Below are 13,494 nucleotides of genomic sequence, written 5' to 3'. Positions count from 1 at the left end.
GGAGGAGAGAAGGTGGAGAGGTAATTTGATACACGTATTCAAAATCATGAGGCATCTGGTTTGGACAGAGTGGATGTGGGGAAATCTGTGTCCATTCATGAAATAATTGAGAACAACAAGGTATAGGTTTAAAGTGCTCAGACAAAGAAGCGAAGACAATACAAGGAAAACATTTTTCACGCAGGAAGTGGCCACTGTCTGGAATGCTGTGCCTGAGAATGTGATGGAGGCTGTTTCAACCAAAGCATGTGAAAGGAAACTAAACTGTAACCTGAAAAAGGAAGAATGTTCAAAATTAAGGAGGGAAGAGGGGAATCTGGAACAAAGCGAATTGCTCATTTGTGGATGAATGCAGACAACAATGGGCCAAATGGCCTCATGCTCTGCTGTAGTCATTATGCGACTGAAGAAAAATCTGCTTCTATATGTTTACAAATTCACCTGCTTAATGTTTAGTATTAATGTATGGGGATGGAGCCAGGACAGAGGGGGAGAAAAAAAATGACGTCTTTAAGAGCTAAGATAATACAAGAGAAAAAGGGTATCTATTTATTCCCATACACGGTCCAAGAAGCAGGGGGATAACAAAATAATAATGTGATGAAAGAGGCACAATATATAATATATTTTTGGATTTGAATTTCAAAATCAGAGATAGATGGATCTTGCTGTGTTTTCTGAAGATTTTTCTAAAAATAGCTCAAATTCATTTGAACTGTGACCGAAATACATTACTTTCAAGAGAGCACAGTTAAATGCCTGGGAGAACCTGTGTAATATTAATGGATAAAATGTTGTTATTGTCGGATTTATGGCAAGCAGATATTGTAAAAAATTTTTTCATGGGAATGTGAACGTCACAGTCTGGCCAGCACTTATCGCCTCTTTAATCATGCGGTTTGCTAGGGCCATTTCAGAGGGCAGCAAAGAGTCAACCACATTGCTGTGGATTTGGAGTCACATGTAGGCCAGACCAGGCAGGGCCAGCATATCTGCTTCCTTGAAGGACATCAGTGAACCATGCGATTCTTACAGCAATAACAATGGTTATCAATGTGGTCACCATTAGGCTAGCTTTTTATTTCAGGATCTCATTGATTCAGCTATCACCACCTGCCTTGGTGAGATTTGAACCCAAGTCCACTGAACATTAGCCTGGGCTCTAGATTACTAGTCCAATAACAATACCAGCACACCACCACCTGCCCCAGAATAAACATGTTACAACAAGTTGAGGTCAGAAAGTAGAACAATTTCTCCCGGGAGGAGAATCAAATCATTCCAGGGAACCAGTCACCTCGGCCGAAGTAGTTTCTAGATAATGGAGTTTCTGCATCAGGAGAATCTGGATAGAAATCTTCGAGTCGTTAGAACTAAAAAAAGGTTATGGCCATCAGAATTATGACAGGTCCACCTGAATGGACTCAAAGAAATCATAAGACATGGTCTCGACAGTTTAGAGAGTACAAGCGCAGTGAAGTGATGTTGAACTTGCACAAAACACTTGTTAGAACACAGATGGGGTGCCGTTTTCAGTTCTGGATGCCACATCATGGCAAAAATGCCAATGCATTGCAGGAAGCACGGAAAGAATGTATAGAATAGTTCCAGAAATGAGAAACTTCAGTATTAAGGATAGATTGAAGAAATTGAGAATATTCTCCTTGGAGAGAAAAAGGCTGAGAAGAGATCTGATTGAGATTTTCAAAGTAATGAGCAGGCTGGACAGAGGAGATAGGATGGGGTGGTTTCCACTTGTAAAAGAAACAAGAATGAGAGGTCATATATTTACAGTCTTGTGCAAATGAAGTAAGCATTACGTGGGGGGAGAAAAAGCTTTTTCACACAGCAGCAGGTTGTGAGGATAAGAAGTGTACTGCCTGGAAATATTATGGAGCCAGATTCAACTGAGGCATTCAAGAGGGCATTGGGTGGTTACTTGGATAGTCATGGTACGCAAGGATTTGGGGGAAAAAGGGAGGAGATTAGCTTTAGGCACAATGTGTTGAATAGTCTCCTTCTGCACTATTAAGGAGAAGCTGTGATTACAAATTTGAGATAGGAATGATATTTCTCCATGATCGAGTCTCTGTAATGGATGGTGTTGGCAAACAGGCTGCTCTGACCCTCGTGCTAAAATCTTTTAACTGTTTTCTATACATAACTTTGTGTTCTTTATTCTGTAACAAAGTTATGTTCTGTTGTTAAAGAATATTTATTGTCTAGTGTGAATATGCTTCAGTGACTGACCGACACATTACCTAATTGCAAAAATTAAACAGATGATCTATTAAACCAAGTTTCATTGAGGATCTAACTTACCCAATAGCATCATCAGCAGGGATCCTACTCATATACAAATCATAAATCACTAGTGAGCTCCATGCTGCACAGGACCTGCTTGAATAATGGTTAAAACTCTCCTCCTTGAAAATTTTCTGACACTGGTTCTCACCTACAAAATCATTTCTGACTGTTGCTTTGTTTCAGTAGGAGATTATATGGTATTAACAGCTACTTGTCTCTCAACAGATCTGGAATTTCTATTTGTGACAGCACAGCTAACAACAGTGTAAAGGGCCTGTCTGGTAAGAGATTATGAAGAAGAGACAGAACCTTGGTCAGCAGGTGGGGTAAAAAAGTGATTCAGATCTTTTACAGTATCTCTTGAGCTGGAGTGAAGGAATTGCAGAAGAATTACAAATTGTGCCTTTGAATTGATTGTGGTAGGATCGAAAGAAGAATATCTCTGAATTTACACAAAAGGGATGCATGGCTGGCTGGGTAGTTCTTAGTTAAACAAACTGTTCAATGCGTGAAGATCCAAATACTATCTTTTTAATTAAATTTAATTGAATTTAAAAAGTAAAACAAAAGCATGTTTGAAAACAGCCCTAATAGATCAATCTACTTTTTAAACATTCATCATATAGCCCCTTGAGTGATAATTGTCTAATGGCTCCTCCTCCTACTTAAACTGATAGCAATCTCAACTTTAAAATGATGAACATTTGTTGAAAAGATTCTCAGTAATCAGATGCAATTTTGCAGAACTGAAGATTACAAGTTGATTTGACTTAATTTTATAAACTGTCAAATACCATTGCTGGGATCTTCTGCTTTCTTGGGTTCATCTCTTTCTCCTTTGTTATCCATGTCATCATCGCCCCACCATGATGGCTGGCCATATAGAGGCGTGGGTCTAAGTGTGGCACTGTCTAAGGCAAAAAAAAAACACAAAAGCACATAAGCAAAACATACTGGCGTTCATAAAACAAGAAATCTTAAGAGCTTATTCTAAATTAAAACCGAATAAACCTTGCACTTTCCCAATTTTCATTTGAATATTTGAAATGACTATATGAGCTAGCAATTGCTTTTTTAAACTCAGAATTCACTAATAACAGCCAAACATGATACATCTCTTTATATTTCCCTCCTGTAATAAGCAAAGATACACAAATAGAGTCTCAAACAATGCTGATAAAAGGCACAAAATGCTTTGATTTGACAAGAATTAGCATCACACCCACATGGGGTCATTACCTCTGGGCTGAGTGAGCTTTACGGAATGTCAGGTCAGCATGTTAATATAACGAAAGAAAAGGTCATTTGTAATGAAAACATCGTCTGACAACATAAAGTTGGGTGAGTCTTGTGATGTGGATTAGATGCCTTCTTAATTGGACTGCTCATCTGTCTACTGGCAAAAAGTAACCTTATGATGCAAGAATGCAGGCATAAAACACCAGTAAAATAAACTCCCAGGCTTGCACAATCGCAATCTGTCTGCTCCAATTTCTAGTTTTCTATGTGCTGGCTACATGCTATATTAATCGATAAGCCAAATGATCAGTCTACTATCCCTCAGAAACAAAAGGGACCACAATTTTAAAATGCAGTTTTACAATTTATGATATAATTGAGGGACAAAGTTACAGAGGTCCTTCTTGATCTCCTGGAATCCGACGAATGTTACAAGTTCCATGGGATAATTTATATTCCAAAAGAGATAAAATTGCAAAGAGTGAAAAGCTAATCAATCTTTTCAAAGCAGGTACACTCAGCATAAGAGAAGCAGGTTAGCATTTTTCTGAAAAAGCTCATGTGCATTTTTGGCAATTTCTACGTCTGATAAAATTGCCTAGAAATTTGAGCATGTCTGCAAAGGAAATACCTGAGAATCCAAATGGTAAGGTCCAAGGTACACCCGATAATCAGTTTAATTTCCACTGAGCCTGCTCTGGAAAAAGTGGTGGTTAGGGGAAGATACAGGTGAAGGGGAAAGAGGACAGCAACTGGAAGGAGATGAGAAATAGCAACAACATCCAAGAAATGGTGGACTGCAGCAGTCGACGTTGTTTGAAAGTGAGGCTGTGGTTGTTCGTTTTATTATTGTTAAAAATAAATAGACAGCTAGTATTGAATGATCAAGTAACTTGAGCACAGAGATAGAGAGCGACTTGAACGGTCATTGTACAGAGGAACATAACACGGACGTTAACAGACGATATAAAAAGATTGCAGATTCTACAATCAGTACTCTTACGTAAGTTGCTGGATTTTGTTGCGCTGCTACATACAGATAGGACTACAGTCTAAACAAGCATGTAGTTCTCAGAAAGAGATATTCTTGTTGCATCAACTACCCACTGCTTTAAATAAAAAGCAAGGGGAGGCAGTCACTTCCAGAAGGTGTTGTGGTATAAATGGGACATTCCACAGTGGCACAAAGGATGGAGGGCTCAATGATTGCAACCTTTTGAAATCAGCTACTGGATGCTGGCATCAGTACCATAGATGTGTTACAAACAGAGGGAATGAGGACAAAGCTATTTTTAGTAGATACAGATACCATACCAGGTAACAGGATTGGTTGACTCATACTCAGGAATGCTCAGGGAACAGTTAATCAGTGCTTCAGATATTTTGAGTCATATCATAATGAAATGAACAGCCAAAAGCTGAACTGTACAGTACTGAAAAATGCATGTTACACAGTTTTCCACACAATTTGAGGAAATAGAACTGATCAAAGAAGCTTTATTTTGATTAGTTAACACTTTAATCCCAGATTCAACTAATTGCACTGCGTTAGATAATGGCTCAGCCTCAATGGTCTGTGGAACAGGTTAAAATGTTACTTGATCCAATATTGTGAAGTATGAAATTTTCACTTGTTTCACAGCCGGGGATAACAATATATCAAGGTCACTAAAAAATAATGGTGATTCTATGCAAAATTGCCAGAATAAGCTATTTCCTATCGATGTCTCCAGTGAGAGACATAAACTTGCTGAACAAGCTTGTCTTAAGATACATACAAACTGCACCTGGAATATGGTAAAACAATTGTTCTTGAAAAATTCAGTGAATTTTCAGTTTACCAAATAAGAGCATAATTGCTTCCTCATGACAAATCCTGACATTCCTATTCAGAATTCTAAAGAGGTATCAATAGCACAGAGAGAAAGAGGCACAGTATAGGGATATCATGTGTATTTAGATCAGGTACTAAGATGACATATAGTGGCTAGTGAATGGAGAGATGTGACTAGTGTATGGAGAGCAATGAAAATATTAGTTGAATGTCTAAGATGGCAGAGATCAGAAATCACACAACACCATTTTATAGTCCAACAGGTTTATTTGAAAACACAAGCTTTCAGAGCCTCAGTCCTTCAGGTGTTAGTGACAGAGGTAGTATCAGACACAGAATCCATAAAATGGCGGACAACAAGCAAGACTTAGGTATTGGTAAAATGAGGTGAAAGATTCAGAAGAAAGAAAACATAGTGCTAGTTTTCATTGTATCCGGATTGACTCTAGCACCAGCAACTGATCAAGTAACAACAACAGGGTTTTTTGTGGTAGGAAGAGATCCTGTCATAACAATCCAGAATGATAGCAAAGTGCAAACTGGGGCAGTAGCTTGGTCAGATCATGCAACAAATTAAGATTTTGCTGGACAATCTAGAAACATTACTAGAAGTGGAAGTCCTTACAATCAGGAATGCTCGGTTGCTGCCATAAATTAGAATAAACTATTTTTGAAAAAAAGACAAAACCAAAATTTTTGATAGTTGAAGGGAATATATATGTCGACTCTCAAGTGCCAACCTCAGCATGTAGATGCACAGAGGAAAATGTTCTGCCAGGTCGGGCTTGAAGGATCAAAATGAAATGTGAGATTCAAAGAGTGAGTTTTGGGGATTGAAATAGTGGTTTGGGCATCCCCCTGGCAAGAAAAAATAATCCAGAGTTTTCTTTGTTCTGGTAACTGCGTGTTTGCGGGCAGGGCCCGGGACTGAAACCCTGGGTCCTGGGGCTGCTGCTGGCTCAGGTCGACCTTTCCCCTCATCCGAAACCCATGGCTGTTTGTGGGCCCTGATGTACCCTCAAACCACAGCCCAGACCAGGCCAGGCCAGGTGAGTAGAAATTTAGGTTGATTCATACAAAAGCTGCATCATTGCACGGAGAAAAAATTCGTAGAGAGGTGTTTGTAAAACCACCTAGAGGCAGGCGTTACAGAGGGAAGCTGTGGAAATTAAACAAATGTATTTATAGATTGAACAATACATGAAGGATATGATACCCTCTTACTAAAAGTAGACTGTGCTCAATAGGGAGTAGATCCCGCAATGTTCTGCAGCTATTGAAAAGGAAAATTGTCAGGTATCTTTGTGATACCTGGTCGTGAATGGTTCTGCAGAATTTGAAGAATTTGTTAAGCACAAGACGAAATGAAAACTAATGACTGGATAACCAGGTGTAGAGGTGGATGAACACAGCAGGCCAAGCTGCATCAGAGGAGCAGGAAAGCTGACGTTTCGGCCAGGGAATTGAAAGTCTTGGAGGAGGTGGAGGGAATAGGTAGTGTCCCGAACGTAGGTGGGGAGTTCCTGGTCCGGGGTGGAAAATGACTGGATGCCTGGTTTCAGGAGCCTTTAAATATAATCGGTTCAGGGCATTATGCAGAATAAATAGTGTGGAGCTGGGGGAACACAGCAGGTCAGGCAGCATCACTGGAGCAGGAAAGTCAGAGCTCTAAGGACAAGTTTCGTCAGACAGATGAGGGTGTTGGTGGAGGTGGGCCTGCAAGAGAGGAAGAAGCGGAGGGCTTTCAGACCATCTGCATGGGGGGATACAGGTGTGACAGGGACTGGATGTCCATGGTAAAGATGAGGGTGTTGGGGGCTGGGGAATTGAAAATCTTGGAGGAGGTGGAGGGCTTGGGTAGTGTCCCAAACGTGGGTGGGGAGTTCCTGGGCCTGAGTGGAAAAGACAGAGTTGAGTTAAGCGGAGATGACATCAGTGGGGCAAGCGCTGGCAGGGACAAAGGGCCTACCGGGGCAGTCAGGTTTGTGGATCTTGGGAAGGAGGTAGAAACGAGCAGTGCAGGGCTGGAGAACAATGTGGTTGGAACCTGAGCTGATGAGGTTATTGACGGTCTGGTGCTCAAGGGTAGGGTCATCGAGGGGGCAGTACGAAGTGGTGTCAGAGGTGTTCCTCCAGCACCACACTGTAATGATTCTGGCTCCAGCATCTGCTGGTCTTGCTATCTGCGATTAAGCAGAATAAGTCTAGAGTAATCTTAAATTAACAAACTTTTTTAGAAGACAATAACACATCCTGATCAATCACGCTAGATCATTATACAATGATGATTTTACATGTAAAGAAGAAATAGAGCAGTTAAGATGAATAGACAAGGATACTGAACTGGCTCAAAGGTGAAAGGGTGGTGGTGGAGGGTTGCTTTTCAGACTGGAGGCTTGTGACCAGCGATGTGCCACAAGGTTCGGTGCTGGGTCCGCTGCTTTTTGTCATTTATATAAAAATACTTTGGATGTGAACATAAGATGTATGGGCAGTAAGTTTGCAGATAACATTAAAATTGGAGGTGTAATGAACAGCAAAGAAGGTCACCTTAGGGTACAATGGGCTGAGGTGTGGCAGATGGAGTTTAATGTTGATAAATGTGAGGTGCTGCATTTTGTAAAGTACATCAGGGCAGGACTTATACACTTAATGGTAAGATGCTGGAGAGTGTTGCTGGACAAAGAAATCTTGGAGTGCAGGTTCATAGCTCCTTGAAAATGGATTCGCAGGTAGATAGGGTAGTGAAGGCATTTAGGATGCTTATCATTATTGAAGAGTGCATTGAGTTGGAAGGTCACATTCCAGATGTACAGGACATTGGTTGGGAATACTGTGTGCAATTCTGGTCTCCAGAGTAGAAAGGATGCTGTGCAATTTGAAAGGGTTCAGAAAAGATTTACAAGGATTGTGCCAGGGTTAGAGGGTTTAAGCCACAGGAAAGGCTGAATAGGCTGGGGCTATTTTCCCTGGAATGTTGCAGGCTGAGGGGTGACCTTATAAAAGTTGATAAAATCATGAGGGGTATGGATAGCGTAAATAGACAAGGTCTTTTTCCTGGGGTGGGGGAGTCAAAAACTAGAGGGTACAGGTTTAAAGTGAGAGAGGCAAGACTTAGAAGGGACATAAGGGGTAACTTTTTCACGCGGTGGGTGGTGCTTGTATGGAGTAAGCTGCCTGAGGAAGTGGTGGAGGCTGCTTCAATTACAACATTTAAAAGACATCTGGTTGGGTATAGGAATAGGAGCATGGGGCCAAATGCTGGCAAATGGGGTTATCTAGGATGTCTGGTTGGATGAGTTGGATGAAAGGGCCTGTTTTCATGCTGTATGTCTCTCAGTCTCAATGATGGTATAACTGAGTTGGCCATACATTAGAACTCACATTCGACCTTGTCTGAAATCAACGGAAGGAAGTAAAATGATTAAACACACTACAGTTGAAAATGGCCTTCAAACTTTTTTTTAAAATATCATGGATAAATATGCACTCAATTTCCAGCACTGGGTTCACCTGAAGAACGTGAAATTAATCATTTTAGTGGCATTTCTGACACCAAACATCTGAAATGGTAAGCATGTTTTTCTAATATTCTTGGTGGGTGAAAATGGAAAATGTTAATTCTTGGCCCGGGAAACTAAAGAAATGCGAAGATTTTGCTAAAACTACTTTAGCAGTGGAAACATTGGCTCTTGTAAAAACGATAGATGTGGGGCTTTACTTGTCAAATATTTTAAGGAATATTTTATACAAGGGACATTCTGAGAATAGTCGATTGATGTTACATAATTAAATCCTTCCTTGTACAGTACGTACATTCAGCAAAGATTGAGAACTAACTTTGCTAGTGTAAAAGAGATTCCAGAAAGAAAAACAAAACAAAGCAGTCTCCAAGATCAAATAGGAGATACAACCATTGGCTTGCTTTACAAAAGAAATGCTTGCACAAAAGGACTACCTGTAGATTCCAAGAAAAGGATCATCTTGCATCCTGATACAATATAACAAATATGGAAAAATATCCTTCTCCCTTTACCTTTGTTTTGAAACATCATTCACTCTAACATTTCAATTTAGATTCAGGGGTATGTTAAATTAGATTACAATGGTTAAGGATGTACAGGTGGAGAACACCGATCGATTAAGTTTGTACTACAGCCTTTCAATTCATCTTGGATATCTATGTGGTGCTAATATACTGGAGGTTTGCAAGTCATACACCCTAATAAAAAACAAAGAGAAATTTGGTGGTTGTCATTCAGTGATATGAAAACTACAGGAGACCACAGTAAATAGCAAAATGAATTCTGATTTGGAGAAAAGTAGATTAGCAAGGGACAGTTAGCACAGATTTGTTGTTGGAAAATAGTGCTTAACTAACTTAGTTTAATCCCTTGATGAAGAAACTGAGGGGACTGGTGAAGGTAATGTGGTGGATGTTTCATAAATATGTATTAAAAGTAAATAAGAGTAAATCACAGCAGAGGTGGTGTTGGACATTTTAGAACGTATGAAAGTGGATATATTGCCTTGTCCTGACCAGATATATCCAAGAATGCTGCAAGAGGCTACAGAAGAAATTGCGGGGACCCTGGCTGATATTTTGCATCATCGTGAGCTAGGGGTGAGGTCCTGGAAAACTGGTAGGTAGTGAATGTTGTGTCCTTATTCAAGGAGGGCTGCAAAGATAAATTTAGCAACTATAGACCAGCAAGCCTCCTCTGTGGTAGGTAAGTTATTTGAAAAGATTCTGAGGGATAGACATACAATGCATTCGGAAAGACGGGGTTTAATAAGGAGTAGTCAGCATGGTTTCCTGCTTGGGAGATCATGCCTCTCAAATTTGTTAGAGTTCGTGGATGAAGTAACCAGAAAAGGTTGATGAAGGTGGGGCAGTAGGTATAGTCTGCGTGGCTTCCAGTAAGACCTTTGATAAGGTCCCGCATGGTAGGCTGCTCTGGAAGGTTAGATTGCATGGAATCCAGGGAAAGCTGGCAAATTGGATACACAATTAGCTTGATGGTAGGAAGCAGAGGGTAATAATGGAAGGACGCTTGTTGGACTGGAGGCTTGTGACTAGTGGTGTGCCTTAGGGTTCAGTGCTGGGCCCATTGCTGCTTGTACCTGTATTAATGATTTGGATGAGAAAGTACAAGGCATGATGAGTAAGTTTGCAGATGACACTATAATAGGCAGTATCATGGACAGTGAGGAAGGTGAACAGAAATTGCAGCAGAATCCTGATCAGGTGGGCAAGTGGGCCGAGACATGGCATATGGAGTTTAATCGAGATAAGTGTTAGGTGTTGCATTTTGGAAAGTCAAATCATGGTAGGAGTTTCACGGCGAATGGTAGGGCCTTAACGAGTGTAATTGAACAAAGGGACTTTGGTGTTCAGCTGCACGGTTCTCTGAAAGTGGAGCCACAGTTGACAAAGCAGTGGAAAAGGCTTTTGGCACACTGGCCTTCATCAGTCATGGCAATGAGTGTAGAATTTGGGCAGTTACGTTGTAATTGTACAGGACATTGGTGAGGCCACACTTGGAGTACTGTGTTCAGTTTTGGACACCTTGCTACAGAAGGATGTTATTAAACTGGAAAGAGTTCAGAAGAAATTTGTAAGGACGTTGCCAGGACTCAGAGGACTGAGTTGCAGGGAGAAGTTGGACAAGCTCGGACTTTTTTCTTTACAGTGTAGTAGACTGAGGGGGGGGGGATCTTGTAAAAGTATATTAAGATCATGAGGGGCATGGGTAGGGTGAATGCACTCAGTCTTTATCCCAGGGTTGGGGAAATCGAGGACTAGAGGGCATCAGTTTAAGGTAGGAGGCAGCCTGACGGGCAACATTTTTACACAGAGGGTGGTACACATATGGAATAAGCTGTCAGTGAAAGTGGCTGAGGCAGGTACATTAACAATATTTAAAAGGCATTTGGACGAATAATACATGGAAAAGGACAGGTTCAGAAGGATATGGGCCAAGTGCAGGGAAATGGGGTTGGTGTGGATGGACATTTTGGTTGGCATCGATCAGTTTGGGGAGAAGGATCTGTCTCTGTGCTGTAGGAGGCTATGACTCTATGGCAGACATATTTGGAAAATAAACACAGCGTGCCAATTTACACACAGTAACATCCCACAAACAGCAACATAGCATAAATCTGTTTTGTGATGTTAATTAAGAGATAAATATAATCAGCCAAGACAATGGGAATATCTCTTGACCTTCTTCAGAATAGTGCCAATATAATCTCTTACATCCATCTGAGAAGGAGTAAAGGGCCCTGGTTTAACATCCCAATGAAAGACAGCACCTCTGATATTATGATACTAAGGAGTGCCACACAAGTTTGAAAGCATGTCAGACAGGTTTGAAAGCTCACACCCTGCAGTTAAACTTGAGCAGCTAACCTGCTGATTCATAGGCAAGATTTCAAACGATTTACATTGAGTAAGCCTCAGAAGCTAGCACTTTTTACATCTGATACTCACTTGCACTGACCTTTTCTAGACAGAACACTTGATCCTAATTCAAACAAAAGACTTTGACCTTAAATGTCAGCTCTGTGGCCATCCCCACTTGCCTTCTGACTTACTGAGTGTAAGATGCAGCAGCAAAATAGACAGAGAGCCAACTGAATCTAACCATTTAATGAGATTATGGCTGATCTGATGATTCTCGACTCCATTTTCATGCCTTTTCTCTATAACTCTCAATTCCTTTACTGATTAGAAATCTGGCTATTTCAGCCTTGAGATGTTTAAATGACATAGCCTCAATAGCTGTCTGCAGTATAGAATTCCATGGATTCACTACCCTCCGAGGAAAAAAATTCTCCTCCTGTTTTAAACGTGCAACTCCTTTATCTGAGATTATGCAATTGGGTCAAACACACTTGCACATGGAGAAGCAACTGTTCTGTATGTGCCTTGCTAAGTCCACTAACAATCTTCTGTTTCAATAAGGTTACCTCTTATTCTTCTGAATTCCAAAAAGCACACACCCAACCTTCTCAACTTCTTAGAAGACAGTCCCTCCATATGGGGTGCAAGCCTAGTAAACCTTCTCTGAACTACCTTCAAATGTCAGTTTCTGTTCCTTTAGGTAAAAGGGATTAAACCTGTTTGCAGTACTCCTGCTATGGTCTGACTAGTAATTATATGCAATGTTCGCAAAACTTCCCTATTTTGTACTATTTTCCCTTTTGAAATAAATTGCCTTCCCTATTAATCCTCAAAATTCATGAGCAAGGATTCCCATGTCCCTCTGCTTTGTAGCTTTCTGCAGTTTTTCTCCATTTAAGTCATATTCAGCTCCTCTATTCTTCCTTCCAAATTCATAAACTCACATTTTCCCACATTATATTCCATCTGCCTAATTTTTGTCCCCTTAACATATCTATATCTATGTAAACTGTTTATATCCCTCTCATAATCTGCCTCTGGCTTCTATTAAATAGCCAATCCTCAATCCATGCTCATACAATACATCCAACAATATGGGCTCTTATCTTACTAAGTAGCCTAATGTGTGACATCTTATCAAATGCTGTCTGAAAATCTAAATATGTTCCCCTTTATCTATCCTGCTTCCTACCTCCTCAAAGAATTCCAATTAATTTAGCATGCATGACTTCCCCTTCATGAAGCCATCTTGTTGTGTATTTCTAAATGCTATGCCTTTACATCCTTTAAAATCAAGTCTAACATGTTCCCAATAACAGATACTAAGTTAACTATGAGCCAATTAGCTTTTTTTCTTGACTGCTTTCATTTTCAAATAACGGTGTTGCACTGGTTGTTTTATAATCTTCTGACTTTTCCAGAACCTAAGGATTTTGGAAAATTACCACCAGCGCATTCATTATCTCTAGAGCTACTTCTTTTAGTATCCTAGGATACATCCCATTAGGTCCAAGGGACTTATCATTTACCCCCATTAGTTTCCCAATGACATATTTTTCCTAGTCATAGTTATTATATGTATTTCCTTTCCTTATTTTACTGCTGGGTTATTTAATAATTTCAGAATGCTATTAGCGTCTTCTGTTATGAAGACAAAGTGCTTGTTTGCATCCTCTGCCATTTCTACATTTCCCAACTTCATTCTCTT

The 13,494-nt window shown here is 40.3% G+C and overlaps 1 protein-coding gene across 3 annotated transcripts in view; it reads right to left on the bottom strand.

The window, feature by feature from the left end:
* Positions 1-13,494, bottom strand: part of LOC125455549 (centrosomal protein of 170 kDa protein B-like) — a 117,424-nt gene that overhangs the window by 53,978 nt on the left and 49,952 nt on the right. For all 3 annotated transcript variants that reach the window (XM_059649140.1, XM_059649141.1, XM_059649142.1), the window contains one exon: positions 3,102-3,218. In XM_059649140.1, coding sequence (XP_059505123.1) covers positions 3,102-3,218 — 117 coding nt within the window. The remainder of the gene's footprint in view (positions 1-3,101; positions 3,219-13,494) is intronic.

This window comes from Stegostoma tigrinum, chromosome 10 (genome assembly GCF_030684315.1).
Source record: "Stegostoma tigrinum isolate sSteTig4 chromosome 10, sSteTig4.hap1, whole genome shotgun sequence".
Taxonomy (NCBI): domain Eukaryota; kingdom Metazoa; phylum Chordata; class Chondrichthyes; order Orectolobiformes; family Stegostomatidae; genus Stegostoma; species Stegostoma tigrinum.
The sequence above is the reverse complement of the archived record's forward strand: the minus strand, read 5'-3'. Positions and strand labels throughout refer to the sequence as shown.